Below are 17,885 nucleotides of genomic sequence, written 5' to 3'. Positions count from 1 at the left end.
TTGATCTTGCAAACTTTGTATGAGGGCTTTATGTGTTTTAATTTGTGGTTAGAGATACAAATTCAATAGTTAGCTATTTTATTCACCAGTTTAAGTATCAGTCTTTATTATGCTGCCTCTCTAACATGGATAGACTTATAAGGTATTGTGCTAAGTGAAATTAAGTCAGAGAAAGACAAATACCATATGATTTCACTTATATGTGCAATCTTAAGAAAAACAAATGAATAAACAAAACAAAACAAACAGTCCCATAGTTAAGACAGAACTAGCTGATGGTTGCCAAAGAGAAAAGGGGTGGGAGAGTCAGGAAGAAGAGAGACAACTGTGTGAAAATTTGTGACAGTTGTACCACAAATTAAGAATTGGTGTCCCGGGATGTCCAGCCAAGATGGAGGCATGGGTAGACACGCTGCATCTCCCTCACAACTAAGAAGGAATTTACAACCACCTCAAAACTTTTAAAAATAAAATTAGATATTTCAGAAAATCAAACTACATGGAAGTTCAACAAATGAAGAAATGAAGAAGAAATACTCAGCCAGACAGGTAGGAGGGGCAGATCCGGGGAGAGGATGTGGTGTGTGGTGGCGGCAGTGGTAATGGCAGTGGCGCTGCAGGGACTGAGGCTATAGTGAAAAGCACAGTCATACATTTTAAAAGTAGGGAGGGAAACCTGGTCATCAATCACAGCCCCAGACCAGACTGCGCAGCCCACAGTTCTAGCGCTGGAGAAAACAGAGCCACATTGCTTCTGACTATGAAAACCAGTGGGGGTTGGGGAGGAGGAAGAAACTGCTGGTCTCTCAACAGAGTCAGCTACGAGAAGTGGGAGAAGTGCCTGGAAAAGGGGCAAGTGCTGGGCAAGCAACATCATTTCCTCTCAGACCCCTCCCCCCCATACAGTGCTGCAACGTGGTAAAACAGATCACCCACACTGACAAATACCTAAAGCTCTGCCCCTTATAACATTAACAGGTGCAACAGCCCTACCTAAGGCAAGCAAACACAGAAAGCTGTCAAGTTGAGGATACAGAGAAGTATGGCCCAAAAGGGTGGGCAGATCAAGGTTCCAGTGGCAGAACTGAGTGACAGGGAGATAGTCAACCTAGCAGATGCACAGTTCAAAACATTGATGATAATGATGCTCACAGACTTGACAAACAAGATTAAGTAAGACGAATGCATAAGGGAAGCAGTGAAGGCTATGCTAAGTGAAGAAAAATCCACATAAAACCAATGGTGAAGGGAAGGAAGCTGGGCTTCAAATCAATGAATTGGAACATAAAGAATAAACAAACTGTCAACCAGTACAGGATGAAGAAACAAGAATTGAAAAAATGAGGAGAGGCTTAGAAACCTCTGGGAGAACTTAAAACATGCCAACATCCAAATCGTAGGGGTGCCAGAAAGAGAAGAGAAAGATCAAAAAATTGAAAACTTCTGTGAAAAAATAATGGACAACCTCCCAAATTTGATGAAGGAAATAGACATACAAGTCCAGGAAGCACAGAGTCCCAAAGAAGACCACACCAAGACACATCATAATTAAAATGCTAAAGGTTAAAGAGAATCTTAAAAGGAGCAAGAGAAAAGAAGAGAGTTACCTACAAAGGGGTACCTATAAGACTATCACTGATTTCTCAAAACAAACTTTGCAGGCAAGAAGGGACTAGCAAGAAGTATTTAAAGTGGTGAAAAGCAAGGACTGACAACCTAGATTACTCTATCCAGCAAAGCTATCATTTAGAATGGAAGGACAGATGAAGTGCTTCCCAGACAAGGTAAAGCTAAAGGAGTTCATCATCACCAAGCTATTATTATATGAAATGTTAAAGGGACTTATTTAGGAAAAAAAGTAAAAACTACGAACATTAAAATGACAACAAACTCACAACTATCAACAACAGAATCTAAAAAATAAGAACAAAAACAAACTAAGCAGACAACCAGAATAGGAACAGAATCATAGGCATGGGGAGCATTTGGAGGGTTATCAGCTGGGAGGGGGAAAGAGGAGAAATGGGGAAATGGTGCAGAGATTAAGAAGCATAGTTGGTGGGTACAGTATAGACAGGGGGATGTTAGGAATAATACAGGAAAAGGTAAAGCCAAAGAAACTATATGCATGACCCATGGACATGAACTAAGTGGGGTGGGATTGCTGGAAGGAGGGGGTTGGTGGGCAGAGGGGAGCAAAGGGAAAAGAAATTGGGGCAACTGTAATAGCATAATCAATAAAATATACTTAAAAAAAGAAAGAATTGGCGTCCTGTTTGTGTCCAAATATACAAATAGCCAGGCTTTTTCTTATAGATATGTTGGACTGAAAAAAATTATTTTTTAATGAATTATCCTTTTTTATTTATTATATGAAATTTTCAAAATGGAAGAACTACCCCTAAAATATAGTAATTAAATAATGATTTGTTCTTTTCCCTATAGGCACTTGTTATTGAACTAACAAAATAGCAATTCTCAACCTTTTTCATCTCAGGGCACACATTAACTAATTACTAAAATTCTGTCACACAACAAAAAATGTAGTTTTTGCCAATCTGACAAAAAAATAGGTATAATTTTAATTGATTTACAAAAAAGATAATAATGGAAATTACCTACCCTTTTGGCTTCCAAGTGACTTTTTTAAAAAATCAGGTGCCTGTACTTGTATATAAGGATTTCTGGTACCAGAATTAACCAGTCAGATACAATATTATTATGCAACATGGCCAATTAAGATGAAACTCTGTTGCATGACCAAAAATATATGGCTTAAGACAGTGCATAAACACTGGACAGCTGTTATTGTGTTGGCTGTTTCTTTTTTTTTTTTTTTTTTTAAACAGTATAGTACATAGAACTAAGAGATGTAAGCTTTTTTTTACCCAAGATCATGCTTTTTGATTTTAGAGAGGGGAAGGAAGGAAGGGAGAGAGGGAGAGAAAGTAACATTTATGTGAAAGAAATATCTGTTGGTTGCCTGTTGCACACACCCTGACTGGGGACTGAACCCACAACACAGGTATGTGCCCTTGACCAGGAATTGGACCCACAACCCTTCAGTTTACAGGGCGATACTCCAACCAACTGAGCCACAGTTGTCATTTTTATTATTTGACAGTCTAAGGGAAAAGAGGTCTATGCCCCTGAATAAATAGTGAGGTATTGTATGTTCTAAAAATTCTTGCTTCACGCCAGTCAACCACTTGGAATTCCTGTAACAGAATATGAAAACGTTGAAGTATACCTTGCTAGTTTAACTTTATCATAATGTTCTATTTCTATTTCCTTCTCTTCTTAGGCAATGACAGTTATGATTTTTGTTGTATATTTCTAATTCATGTTCATACAACATAAATAATTTGTGTTAAAAAAATTTGTGTTTAAAAACTCTTTGCATAAATAATTTTTACCTATCAGACTATTCACATTACTGCCAGTTCCTTATGTCATTACTCATCTGGTGTCCTCATCAATTTGTCTTTAGTCACTGAAGATTTCAGTGTGAAGGCCATTGTCTTCCTTGCTACTACTCTTCATGTTCTCATTCTTAGTGATGTCCAATCAAAATCCATACTGATGATTCATTCAACAACCTGGAGACTTTGTTTCCTGATCTCTTTAATTATCCTGCTCTCCACTACACCTCAGATACTTGCTTCCAAGATTATAATTTGCATCTTAACATCAATACCTTCACCACCTCTAAAATCTTGATTTAAATTATCTCATTCTCTGACTACATTCCTCAGTTCATTTATTCTGAAATTTGCCCTCATTTTGACCTTCAATCATTTGACGCTATCACTTGATTGCCCCTGTGTGTCTTCATCTGTCTACTTTTTTTAAGTTTAGTTTTCATAGTTTGTCTTTATATTCACTTCTTTGCACATATTGTCTCTCTTGCCCCGTCTTTCATTGGCAGAATCTTAATCATGGCTCATCTTCCTGTCTTCCTCCATTCCTGCTCCCTAAAAGAGCAGAATGTGAATGGAAAAAAGCACAAAACTGTAGTTGAAGTTACAACCATAAATCTCAGATGGGGCCACACTCTTGTGGTTGTAACCAAAATATGGATAATAAGCAAAGTATAGTACCCAGGAATAGAAGTTGTTTTATTACTGAAAGAAAAACAGTTCATTGATCTGACGGAGAACCTGGTTTCTAGGCTGACATTGAAATTCCCATGCTTTTGCATTATATGTCGTCATACTTGTAATTTACATTCTCTTCAGCTGGAAGGCCTTGTTAAACTTCTGATTTGGCCACATATCATTTACCATATTTACGTTTGCTTTAACAACTTGTGATTGCTTCTCTTCCAAACCCTGGAGGACTTGGGAATTAATCTTTATATCTAAGAACAATAAATGAGGTTCTCTCATTTTGTAGTTCTCTAGGGAATCTTTTAACCTTGGGTTTTGACTTTGGAAATAGCATTATGTTATCTGATCCTTCTTTGGAGCTGTCATTTTTCTGTTAGAAACGTTAATTTTCAGTCCCTACTGTGTGAGATCCTATACCTTACATGTGAGAAAGACCCCTCCAGAAAGGATCCATTGAGTAAATGCACAGTCTGAATATGGCAGAGAAAAGGTACATTTTCTGGCTTAGGCAGTTGACTGACTTTCTTGTCCAGCTGTTTGGGGTTTTTTTGTTTTGTTTTGTTTTATTATTCTGACCAGACTTGATAATGCAGAAAGGAAATTTCAGTCAAAATCAGTAAGCTCTGAACTTTAAAAGGCCAGTGACTGTAGAGATTCATTTGAGTGTCTGTTGCTTTAGGGGATTTCACCTAGGAATGACTTTGAACTTTCAAAGTCAAGAGACAATGATAGAAAGTTCTTTGGCTCAAATGCAAAAGATTATGTTATATGTTATATAAACTGGACAGGAAATAAGTGCTGTTGGACCTACAAACCTATAAAACCAAAAATATGCTATACTTCCAAGCTCTGTATCAACAGACATTGTAGATGTTTTTCTTTTCTGTGTAATGTATATATAGAGAAAAATGTATAGATTCTGCCTCCTTTTGATAAAGCATACATTTTTTCCAGTACACCTGTTCTAGTCATTATGCATTATCTTTCACTAAGTTCACTTTACTTCTTTAGGTTACCTATCTGACCATCATAGTAATTTGAACTAATGATCCTGGCACTTTTTTTTTCACTCCCATTATGTATTATGCTTTGTGCATAGAAGATACTCGGTAATGTAATGAAAAAGAGATTGATATATAATTAAATGATACTTGTTCTTTAGTTAAATAAATATTACAGCTAAATTTTGAAATGTTTTGTAACTATTATAGTTAAAGCCTCAAGCAAGTTAAATATTGCTTTCTATGTGTTTTGTTAACGATGCAAATAATTCACATGTGTTGTGTTTTTGGAAGCTACAACTAAAATGTATTGCCTACCTGGATCTGCAATGGCCTAATAATTTTCTATTCTTAGCTCTTGCTAGAATTGCAACCTATGATATTTATTATTATTCAAATGAACCAATAGTTAGTTTTTGCTTTTTTTTTTTTTTTTTTTTTGCTTTGCTTGTTTGGTGCTTGTTAATGCATAGGGATGCATTAAAAAGGATACTTATAAATTGGGTTGACAGATCAGGGCATAGACTTTTTAAAAATAGATTTTACATCTTAGAGCAATTTTAGGTTCACAGTAAAAGTAAGCAGAAGGTACAGAAATTTCCATATACCACCTGCCTGCACACACACATAGCCTCCTGAATGATCAGCATCACCTACCAGAGTGCTGTGTTTGTTACAGTTGATGAACCTGTATTACTGTATCATTACCCAAATCCCATAGTTTACATTAGGGGTCACTTTTGGTGTTGTACATTCTGTGGGTTTGGACAAATGCCTAATGACATGTATCCACCATTACAGTGTCACACAGAATATTTTCATTACCCTAAAAATCCAGTCTCCATAGTTTTGCCCTTTCCAGAATATCATATAGTTGGAATAATGACATTGGCTTTTTTCATATAGTAATATACATCTAAGATTCTGCCATATATTTTCATGGCTTGATAGCCTTTCTTTTTAGTGCTGAATAACCCTTTGTCTCTATGTACCACAGTTTGTTTATTCATTTGCTTATGAAAGAACATCTTGGTTTCTTCTAAGTTTTGGCCCTTGTGAATAATGCTCCTGTAAATATCAATGAAAAAGTTTTTGTATGGACATAAGTTTTTAACTCCTTTGGGTAAATACCAAGGAGTTAAATTGCTGGATCATATGCTAAGAATATATTTAGTTTTATAAGGAACAGCCAGAATGTCTTTCAGAGCAGCTATACTATTTTGCATTTCTACCACCAAAGTATGAGAGTCTCTGTTGCTCCATATCCTCACTAGCATTTGGTGTTACCAGAGTTCTGTATTTGGCAGTATCTCATTGTTGTTTTAATTAGTATTTCCCTGATGACATATGATGTGGAATATCTTTTCATATGTTTATTATTTTTATAATTCTTACCTGAGGATTATTCATTTTAGAGAGGAGAAGAGGGGTAGGGAGAGAAACATCAATATGAGAGAACATCAATCAGTTGCTTCCCATACATGCCCTGTCCACAGATAGAACCCACAATCTAGGCATATGCCCTGAATGGAGATCAAACCCATAACCTTTTTGGTATACAAGACAATGCTCCAACAGACTGAGCCACCCAGCCATGGGTTATAGTTTATTTGCCTTCTGTTTATCTGCTTCGTTGAGGTGTCTCCTAAGGGTCTTTGACACTTTTTTTTTTTTCCAAATATAGTTCACATGCAGTATTAGTTTCAGGTGTACAATGTAGTGATCAGACATTTTATATACCTTACAAAGTGATCACCCTGATAAGTCTGCTACCCATCTGACACTGTATGTAGTCTTTACAATATTATTGACTGTATTCTCTAAACTATACTGTACATATTTTGGCACATTTTTAAATTGGGTTGTTGTATTGTTGTTAAGAGTTCTTTGTATATTTTGGCCAACAGTCTCTTATCAGATGTCTTTTGCAAATATTTTCTCCCAGTCTGTGACTTGTCTTCTCATTCTCTAGACAAGGTCTTCCACATAGTATAAACATTTAATTTTAATGAAGTCTAGTGCTTGTCAGTTCTCTCTTTTATGTACCATGCCTTTGGTGTTGTATCTAAAAAGTCATTGCCAAACCCAAGGTCTTCTAGATTTTTTTTTTTAATGTTATCTTCTAGGAGTTTTGTAGTTTGGTGTTTTATGTTTAGGTCTGTGATACATTTTGAGTTAATTATTGTAGGGTTTATGGCTATATTCACTTACATGTGGATGTCCAGATGTTCCAAGCACCATTTGTTATAAAGACTGTCTTTACTCCACTGTCAAAGAACAGTTGACTATATTTATATGAGTCTGTTTCTGGATTCTCTATTTTGTTTCATTGATCTGCTTTTCTGTTCTTTTGCCAATACCACACTGTCTTGATTACTGCAGCTTTATAGGAAGTCTTGAACTCAGTGTTGGCTATTCTGGGTCTTTTGCCTCTCCATGTAAACATTAGAATCAGTTTCTTTTGCCTCTCCATGTAAACATTAGAATCAGTTTGACAATATCCACAAAGTAACTTGCTGGCATTTTGATTGGGTTTGCATTGAATCTGTAAATCAAGTTGGAAGGAACTAATATATTGACAATATTGAGTCTTCCCATTCATGCACATGGGATAACTCTACATTTATTTAGTTCTTCTTTCATATCTTTCATCAATTTTATAGTTTTTCTCACATAGATTGTATATATATTTTGTTAGATTTATTTATACCTAAGTGTATCATTTTGGGAGTACTAAGGTAAATGGTATTGTTTTTAATTTCAAATTCCACTTGTTCATTACTGGTATGTAAGAAAGCATTTGACTTTTATATATTAACCTGTATCTTGCAGCCTTGCTATGATTGCTACTTAGTTCTAGTAGGGTTTTTTAGTCAGTTTTTTTCATATTTTCTACATAGATGATCATGCTATCTGCAAACAAAAACAATTTTATTTCTTTTTAATTTCTATACCTTTTACTTCCTTTTCTCGTCTTATTGCTTTAGGTAGGACATCTACACTTGCTCCTAATCTTTTTTTTTTAAGTATATTTTATTGATTATATTGTTACAATAGTTCCAATTTTTTCCCCTTTGCTCCCCTCCGCCCAGCACCCCCCTTCCCCGACAATCCCCTCCCCAAGTCCATACCCATGGCTCACCCTTTCATATATTCTTCTTTTTAAAAAAAATAATTAATTAGTTAAATATTTTAACAATTAAAAAAACAATCCCTCCCTCTCAGACTTGAGACCCTTTACAATCTTATAAAGGACAATGGACGAAGGTCTCGAGCTCCTCTAGCTGCTTCAAGCTGAACATGGTCGTCGTCCTACCTACCCTTGGGTCAAGAAATCCCTAATAAGAGTGGGGGTGTGGAGGGGAGGGTGGCCTTCCCACGAGGGGAAGGATCGTGCAGACTCCAGGTTGGTTGGCTGTCTCTGGACAACGGCATGCTTGGTTTAACAGGCTGGCATCCTTGTTGTATTCTGGGGCACTTGCTCCTAATCTTAATTGTAAAGTTTCAAGCATCTTACCATTATGTATGAGATTAGCTGTAGGAATTTTGTAGATATTTTTTATCAAGTTGAAAACCCTCCCCTCTTATTTCTGGTTTACTGAAAATTTTTATCATAAGTTGATATTGGATTTTGTTTAATGCTTTTTCTGCATCTGTTAATATGATCATGTGACTGTTCTTCTTTAGCCTGTTGATGTGATGGATCATATTAATTGATTTTTGATTGTTGAACCAGCCTTTCATATGTGAGATAAATCCTAGATGCTTGTGGTGTATTCTTTTTATACATTTTTAAATTTGATTTGCTACTATTTTGTTGAGGATATTTTCATCTATGTTCATGAGAGACCTTGTTTTATGTGGTTTTTTTGGTAATTTCTTTGTCTGGTTTTGTTAATAGGCTAATGCTGGCTTCATAGAATGAGTTAGGAAATATTCCTTTGGCTTCTGTCTCCTGGAAGAGACTGTAAAGAATTGGTATAATTTCTTTATTAAATGTTTGGTAGAATTCACCACCAAACCCATCTGAACCTGGTGCTGTTTTAGAAAATTATCAATTATTGATTCAATTTCTTTTAATAGGTTTAGGCCTGTTTAGATTGTCTATCTTTTTGTGTGTGAGTTTTGTCAGTGTATCATCCAAGGAATTGGTCTTTTTCATCTAAGTTACAAAATTTGAGGACATAGAGTTGTTTATAGTATTCCTTTATTATCGTTTTAATATCCATAGGATCTGTAGTGATGTCCCCTTTTTTGTTTCTGATATTAATCATTTCTGCCTTCCTACTTTTTTTCATAGTAGTTCTGGAAAGAGGCTTGTTGAGTTTATTAATCTTTTCAAAGAACCAGCTTTTGGTTTTGTTGCTTTTTCTCCATTGATTTCCTCTTTTCAAAAAATTTCATTGATTTCTGCCCTAATTTTTTAATTCAGTTTAATTTACTTTCAACTTAATTTGTTCTTTTTCTCATTTTATACGTGGAAGTTAAGATGATTCATTTTATTTATTTATTTGTTTGTTTGTTTGTTAGTTTTGTTTATTTATTTATTTTTAGAGAGAGGGGAAAGGAGAAAGAGAGGGAGAGAAACATCACTGTGTGGTTGCATCTCACTTGCGCCCCCAACTGGGGACCTGACATGCAACCTAGTAATATGCCCTGACTGGGAGTCGAACCAGCAACACTTGGCTCGCAGGTCGATGCTCAATCCACTGAGCCACAGCAGCCAGGGCTCTAAGATGATTCATTTTAGATTCTTCTTCCTTTCTAACATATATTCAGTACTATAGCAAATTTTGATAAGTTGTGTTTTCACTTTCATTTAGTTCAAAACATGATTAATTTCTCTGGAGATTTCTTCTTTGACCCATGTGCTATTGAGAAGTGTGTTATTTAATGTTCACATATTTTAGATTATTTTAGGTAGCATTTTGTTATTGATTTCTACTTTAATTCTGTTGTGATCTGAGAGCAGACATTGTATGATTTCTATTCTTTTAAATTTGTTAAGAGGTGTTTTATGGCCCAGGATATCATCTATCTTGGTGAATGTTCCATGTGAGCTTAAGAAGAATGTTATGTTCTGCTCTTGTTGGATGAAGTAGGCTATAGTTGTGCATACATCCCATTGATTAATGATGTTAAGTTCAACTACGTTCTTACTGATTTTCTGCCATTTCTTCACTTTTAATCTACATGTGCATTTATATTTTTTATTTTTACTTATTGACTTTAGATAGAGAGAGGATGGGAGAGAGAAAGAAACATAGATTTGTTGTTCCAGTTATTTATGCATTCATTGGTGGCTTCTTGTATGCTCCCTGACTGGAGACCGAACCCACAACTTGGACGTATTGAGACAACACTGTAACCAATTGAGCTACCTGGTCAGGGCCTGTGCCTTTATATTTAAAGTGTGTTTCTTGTAGACAAAATATAGTTGAGTTCTTAATTTTTGATCCACTCTGACACTTTCTGTTTTATAATTGGTGTGTTTAGTCCATTAATGTTCAGAGTGATTATTGATATAATTGGATTAATATCTATTATATTTGTTAGTTTTCTATTTTCGCCCTTTTTTGTTCTGTTCACTCTTTCTCAGCCTTTTATGTTCTTTTATTAAGCATTTTATATTATTCCATTCTCTCTCCTTTCTTAGCATATCAATTTCATTCTTTTTATTCTTTCTTAGTGCTTGCCCTAGAATTTGCAACATACGTGTACAAGAAATACAAGTCCATTGAGCGTTGGCCTGCAAACCAAGTGTCACTGGTTCAATTCCCAGTCAGGGCACATGACTAGGTTGCATGCCAGGTCTCCAGTTGGGGTGCATGAGAGGCAACCGCACATTGATGTTCCTCTCCCTCTCCCTCTCTTTCTCTTTACCCCTCTCTCTAAAAACAGATAAATAAAATAAAATAAAGTAACCTTGTTAAAGAAAAGAAAGAAATACAAGTCCACTTTCTAATAACACTGTACAACTCATAGGTAGTGTGAGTACCTAATAATAAAATAATCCTAAATCCTCCCTCCCATCACTTGTATCATAGCTGACATTTTTTTCACTTATACATAAGTGCACATGCATACACATGCACACACACATAGTCAGATATAGTGTTACTCTTATTTTGAACAATATTACCTGTCAGATCAAGAATAAGAAAAACAAGTTTTAATATACCTTTATTCCTTCTTTGATTTTTTTTCTATACATTTAACTGGTGACCTACTAACTTTTCTTCTCTCTAAAAAACATCTTTAAACATTTGAAAAGGCAGGTATACTAGCAGCAGATTTCCTCAATATTTGTTTGATTAAGAAAGTATTGCAGGATACTTTTATAGGGTACAGCATGAATTTTTTCTCTTAACTAAATATTTCCACATGTAATTCCTATCTTTGCATTTTATCAGTAAGGTGGAGTTTTTTTCCTGTGGTTTCTCTCTGGAAACTCACCCCTCTCCTTTTTTTCTTTGTGTAGTTTGAAGAGGATTTACCTAGATGTAATTTTCTTGGCATTTGTCCATCTTGGTGTTCTCTGAGCTTCCTATATCTGGTTTGATGTCTAACATTAATTTGGGTAAATTCTCAATGATTACTGTTTTAAATATTCTATTCCTTCCTCTCCTCCTTTTGGTATTTTTATTATGTGTATGTTACACCTTCTGTAATTGTCCCACATTTCTTGGATTCTGTTCTGGTTTTATTGGATTTTTAATCAGTCTTTCTTTCTCTTTACTTTTCAGTTTTAGAGGGTGCTATTGAGTTATCCTCAGGCTCAGAGATTCTTTACTCAGTGATGTCCAGACTACTGATAAGCCCCTCAAAGGCATTTTTTATTTCTGTTACAGTGTTATTAATCTCTAGTATTTCTTTCCTTTTTTAGAATTTCCGTCTCTCTACTTATATTGCTCATCTGTTCTTACAGACAACTTTTTCACTAGAGCCATTAGTATATTAATCATTGTTTTAAAGTCCTGGTCTGATAACTCCAACATTGCTGCTATGCCTGAGTCTGGTTCTGATGCTTGCTCTTTATCCACGAACTGTGTTTTTGATTCTTAGAAGGTCTTGAATTTTTTTTTTCTTGATAACTAGGCATGATGTTCTAGGTAAAGGAAACTGTTGTAAATAGGCCTTTAGTGATGTGGTGATACAGTTTTGGGGAGGGAAAGTGTTATATATATAGCCCTATGATTAGGTCTCAGTCTTTTATTGAGTTTGTGCCTCTGGAATATGAACTTCAATAGTACTTCTCAGTATTCTCCTCTCCTCAATTAGGGGGGGACAGGTTGGCTAGAGTGGGCTAGAGTTGGTTATTTCCATTCTTCCTGGTCAATTGGACTTCAGTAAAAGCTCAGCAGTTAGGCTTTATTTAGTTAATAGTTTTTCCTGGGGGCAGACTCTGTTGAGAACAACCAAGTGTTCTTGTATATTCCAAAATGGTTCTTTTCCCCTTCCTCCTGCCAGAAACTCTAGGAGATTTGCTTCCAGTACTCACTGTGAAACCCCATAGAGATCCAGAAGGTAAAATTTACACAAGTATGGGGTCCCTGGATGACAGCGCTCACCTGGAGTTTTTGACTCTGAGTTGTCCACCTGGAGCCTCCAGAAATATATGTCAGTTATGACTCAGACTTCTCTACCCAAGCTTCCATGGAAGCTTCTGCTCTGATTAAGCTGTGATAATCTGTGATTATCTGTGCCAATCTCTCCAATTTGGGGGACAGCAGTTTGCCCTGTGACACCCCCCCCTTATCTTAAGTATTAAAGAAGAGTTGTTGGTTTTTCAGTTTGTTCAGCTTTTTAGTTGTTGTTAGAACAGGATGATGACTTTCATGCTGCTTTTCTGATGAATTAAAAACCTATTAAGTATTTGGTTTTTATAAGTTTGCTTTACTCGTCTGAATGTCTGAACTAGTTTTTACCTGGAAACTTGAGCTTGTCTATTTTTGTTTACCAGGTGAGTAAATCTTCTCAGCCAAATTCTAATACAGAGATAAGTGAATACAAATTATACATTAACTAATCTTTAAATTGATAATTCACAAATGTGGTACTGAATGGCTTGTTTTATATTTCAAGTGCTTTTCTCTTTCTTTATTTTGAAGCTGCCTCTCAGCCTGTTGATAACCACATTAGCCCATCTTCTTTCTTGGGCCAGACACCAGCATCACCAAGCAGATACTCACCCATTTCGAAAGCAGTGTTTGGAGATGATGAAATTACACGGTAAGGAATTAATCATTTATCCTTCTTACATATAGCTAAAAATTAGTTGGAGTTCTAATCAGCCAAGTAAGATAGCCACAGTTTTCAGTACTAAAAATTTTTTTTTACAGATGATGAACTTAAATCTTAATTTTTTTTCACTGGAGGGTTCATTGAAGAGCCTGAAATGAAAAAAATATTTTATATTACAAATAAATTACTGCTCTTTTTTAATATTAATATTTTAATGACTGGTAAATTGTCATTACAAAGTAGCTTAAGTAGAAGTTAAGAATATACTTACACATTTTTAAAACTAACTTTTCATATATTTTTATCCAATATGTACCATATAATATTATGACATTTATTTTTCAGAATTCATGTTCAAATTCAGCAAGTGGTATTTTCTCTCTTCGATATATAGCCTTGATAGCCTGACACCTAAAATTTACTTAAATCTAACATTACAAACTGTACTCAAGTTTTTAGATTGTCTTTTTATCCCCAAAGAACTCTTAATTAGGTGGGAGAAAGTTAGTGAAAAAGTATTTTAGATCTTTTTCACATTTAATATCATAATAAGACATGTTTATATAATATGTAGAGCCCTGGCTGGTTTGGCTCAGTGGATTGAGCGTCGGCCGGCGAGCTAAGTGTCGCTGGTTCGATCCTCCAGTCAGGGCACATCAGAGAAGGAAAACTCTGACTCCAAAAAACCTCCACTGCCTTGCGGCATACCTCTTCAGGGGAAAGGCTAAGGGAGTAAACCCCGACAGAAAATCCGGAGCCAGAGTCCCTAAGGCGGTTTGACGTTGTAGTCAACACCGGCAACTCCTGCGGCGCACCTGAAGCCAAGCTGTATTGACTCCGTCTTTCCCTTGGACCCTTCAGCTGCGAAGAGAGGGGGGGTCTGCTGCATGGGCAACAGCAGAACCCCTCCATATCACCCTGCCCAGGCTCTGTAGCTTCAGCTTCACTGGAGAGGACACTCCAGCGTCATCGCAAGATGTCGATTCAACACGCGAGGAGACAGATATCGTGTCACTCCCGAGTCGGACTGCACAACCATTCTCGGCGGTGCAGATAGACTCTTAAGAAGCTACACCATCGTCTCTCGAGACGGACGGCTGCCGACAACGACAATATAATATGTACAAATATTTCATATTAATTCTAACATTAAACATATGCTAATTAATGCCTCTTTTATGTTTTTATTAATTACATTATTGTTAGAATTATTCTTTTTTGACCCTTCATAATTGTAATTCTTTGTCAGACTCCTTACTTTAGGCAGTGATTTCTTTAAAGTCGTATAGGAATGTTTGTCTTTGTTCTCTTCTTCAAGAGTTAGCAATGTTGAGAACTTAGTTTAATAGGTGCTCAGTAATTATGTTTTGGATGAAAATTAGCAGAAAGAATAGTGTTTATGATGGTGGCATGAATTTTCATGGCTATTAGTCTTTAGGCTGTGCTCCTATACTAATCTGTCATGGCCATTTTGTTATTTTCTAATAGTGCCTATTTACAGGAGTAAAGAAGAAAATTAGTTAATGCCTTATCTAGTCTTTAATCTCTGCATATTTTTCAAACTAAAAAATACGTTATATTAGAATCTTGATTGATGTTCCTCATCTTTTTTACTACATATCTCTTGTCTAGAATATTGTATTGGACTTCGTAGTATTACACAGTAGGTCTGCCTGTTTTCTATACTTGTCTATGAAATTCAGGTGGTTGGTTACTAGATATGTCTTCCTAAACTGGTGTGTGTTTTATTACACCCTTTCAATAATTACACTTCTGTGCCCAGATAATGAGATATAAAAATCTTTACCTTCCCATTATAAGTTCTCCACAATTTGATCCTAAGCAATTTTTCAAAGGTTATCTCACATTACCAATTTTAAAGAAAATAAATCGTAGCAAACAGTTGATAATACTAAGGTTCATTTTTTTATAGCTTTATGAAGATATGATTCACATACAGTTCACCCATTTGAAGTGTACAACTCTGATTTTTTGTATATCATATTATTAATTTTTTAAACTATGGTAAAATATCGTCGGCGGCGGCGGCAGCGGTCCGTCTCGAGAGACGATGGTGTAGCTTCTTAAGTCTATCTGCACCGCCGAGAATGGCTGTGCAGTCCGACTCGGGAGTGACACGGTATCTGTCTCCTCCCATGTTGAATCGACATCTTGCAATAAAGCTACAGAGCCTGGGCAGGGTGATATGGAGGGTCTGCTGTTGCCCATGCAGCAGACCCCCCCCTCTCTTCGCAGCTGAAGGGTCCAAGGGAAAGACGGAGTCAATACAGCTTGGCTTCAGGTGCGCCGCAGGAGTTGCCGGTGTTGACTCCGGCTCCGGATTTTCTGTCGGGGTTTACTCCCTTAGCCTTTCCCCTGAAGAGGTATGCCGCAAGGCAGCGGAGGTTTTTTGGAGTCAGAGTTTTCCTTCTCTGATGTGCCCTGACTGGAAGATCGAACCAGCGACACTTAGCTCGCGGGCCGACGCTCAATCCACTGAGCCAAACCAGCCAGGGTAAAATATATATAACATAAAATTTACCATTTTAACCATTTCATATGTGCAATTCAGTGGCATTAGTTGTATTCATAAGATTGTGCAGTCATCACCACTATATATTTCCAAAACTTTTCATTACCTCAGACAAACTCTGTAACCATTAAGAAGTAACTCTCCATTTCCCTATCCTCCCAGCTCCTGGTAATCTCTACTCTGCTTTCTGCCTGTAGGAATTTGCCTATTCCAGATCGTTCATATAAATGGCATCTTAAAATACCCTTTTGTGTCTGGCTTCTTTCACTTAGCCTAATGTTTTTAAGGTTCATTTATGTTGTATATATCAGAATTTCATTCCTTTTTATGGCTGAGTAAATTCCATTTTGTGTGTATACTCCACTTTGTTTATACAGTCATCTGTTGATAGGTACCTGGGTTGTTTCCACCTTTTGGGTATTGTGAATAATGCTGTGATAAACAATGGCATGTGAGTATCTACTTGAGTCCCTGCTTTCAGTTCCTTGAGGTATATCCCTATAGGTGGAATTGTTGGGTCACATGGTAACTCTGTGTGTAAGTTTAGGAACTTCCTAACTGCTTTCTGTAGTGGGCACACCATTTTCCTTTCTCATCGTCAATATATTAGGGTTCCAGTTTCTCTAATCTTCACCAACACTTGCTTTTTTTCTGTTTTATTTTATAGCTGTTATAGTAGTTGGGATATATTGTGATTTTTATCCACTTTCCTAATGATTAATAATGTTGAGCATCTTTTCATGGGCTTATGTTATTCCAAAAATCAAAATTTTTTTTTCTGGAAATACTGTTGATTTCAGCAGGGTGTTTTTTAATTAAGCATTATTCACTAATGTAGAATATTAACTCATATGTACATTTAAAGCATAATGGGGACCCTAAAATATGAGTCTGCCATCTAAAAAGAAAATAAAACATCACAATATAATGAAACCTATCCTGTACCCCAATCCTTTCTTTCTTTTTCTTCACTGCCCCACAAAGTTAACTGCTTTCCCGAATTTTGGGTTTATTCTCTTTTTTTCTTTCACATGTCTTTGTGTATATAATATATGTTTAATTTTTCTATTTTTGACAAGAAATACAATTTTTAACCCTTTAAGTGAACTGGCAAAACTGATTCCTCTATATGACTAAAAAGCACTATTTTAAGTTTTGAGTAGAGAAATATTTAAGAAGATTAATTTCACATTGTGTGAAAGTATTCCTGAAATTTATTTGTAAAAGTTATTTACTTCTGGTAAGCCTTTTGTTACCAACATTTTTCTGTGATGTTTTAGAAAAAATCAGATTAAATTTTAAAATATTTATCAAATATATATTCTAATCTCAAGTGATGTTCTGTACTATATTTAATTATCTAAAATAATCTGCTGCTGGAGTTTTCATGGTCTTACCAGAGGAGATGCATGGTTTTCACACAACTATGTATAACTGGTGTAGCAAATATGAAACATTATTCATGGTAAGATGTATTTTGATTTCAGAGTTTTTAAATGGGAGCGTGGTATATCTTAGGACGAAAAGCAGAGGGAGGTAGGTAGGTAGGTAGATAAATGGGTGTGAGTTAAGAAATAAAGATATTTAATTATTTCATATTTTAAAAGTTTGGAGATGGGCAGTTGCAATGTTTGTGTTGCAACCCTAGGTTCATGGTGTCTCTGCTTGGTTTTACCTTCATGATTGTTATATGCTGAAACCAGTAATGGAATTTTATCATTTCATTCTTTTGTGTTGGAGGGTGTTATTTTGGGTGGGGAGGGGGAAAAATGTGCTTTCTCCTTGTTAGAGTCTTTCTTTGGGAAGTGAGAGTAAAATCTCCCTTTATTTCTCAAAAGCCAGATAGGAACATAGCGTCACCTTTGCAAAGGGGCAATGACTGGCTTAGGTCAGTAATGAATTCATCCCTTTGGGATTGGAAAAGGGATCTACCTTCTCTAAGGCAAAGGGAGATCTATCTGCCTTTTACAAAATCTGAGGAGTAGGGGAAATAGACAA

The 17,885-nt window shown here is 36.0% G+C and overlaps 1 protein-coding gene across 12 annotated transcripts in view; it reads left to right on the top strand.

Moving 5' to 3' along the window:
• The window catches only part of DLG1 (discs large MAGUK scaffold protein 1), a 311,643-nt gene that overhangs the window by 187,962 nt on the left and 105,796 nt on the right, over positions 1-17,885 (top strand). For all 12 annotated transcript variants that reach the window (XM_090278549.1, XM_090278460.1, XM_090278531.1 and 9 more), the window contains one exon: positions 13,222-13,342. In XM_090278549.1, the coding sequence (XP_090134675.1) occupies positions 13,222-13,342 (121 nt within the window). The remainder of the gene's footprint in view (positions 1-13,221; positions 13,343-17,885) is intronic.

Source organism: Furipterus horrens, unplaced genomic scaffold (assembly GCF_987537825.1).
Source record: "Furipterus horrens unplaced genomic scaffold, mFurHor1.1.pri manual_scaffold_1, whole genome shotgun sequence".
Lineage (NCBI taxonomy): Eukaryota > Metazoa > Chordata > Mammalia > Chiroptera > Furipteridae > Furipterus > Furipterus horrens.
The sequence above is the reverse complement of the archived record's forward strand: the minus strand, read 5'-3'. Positions and strand labels throughout refer to the sequence as shown.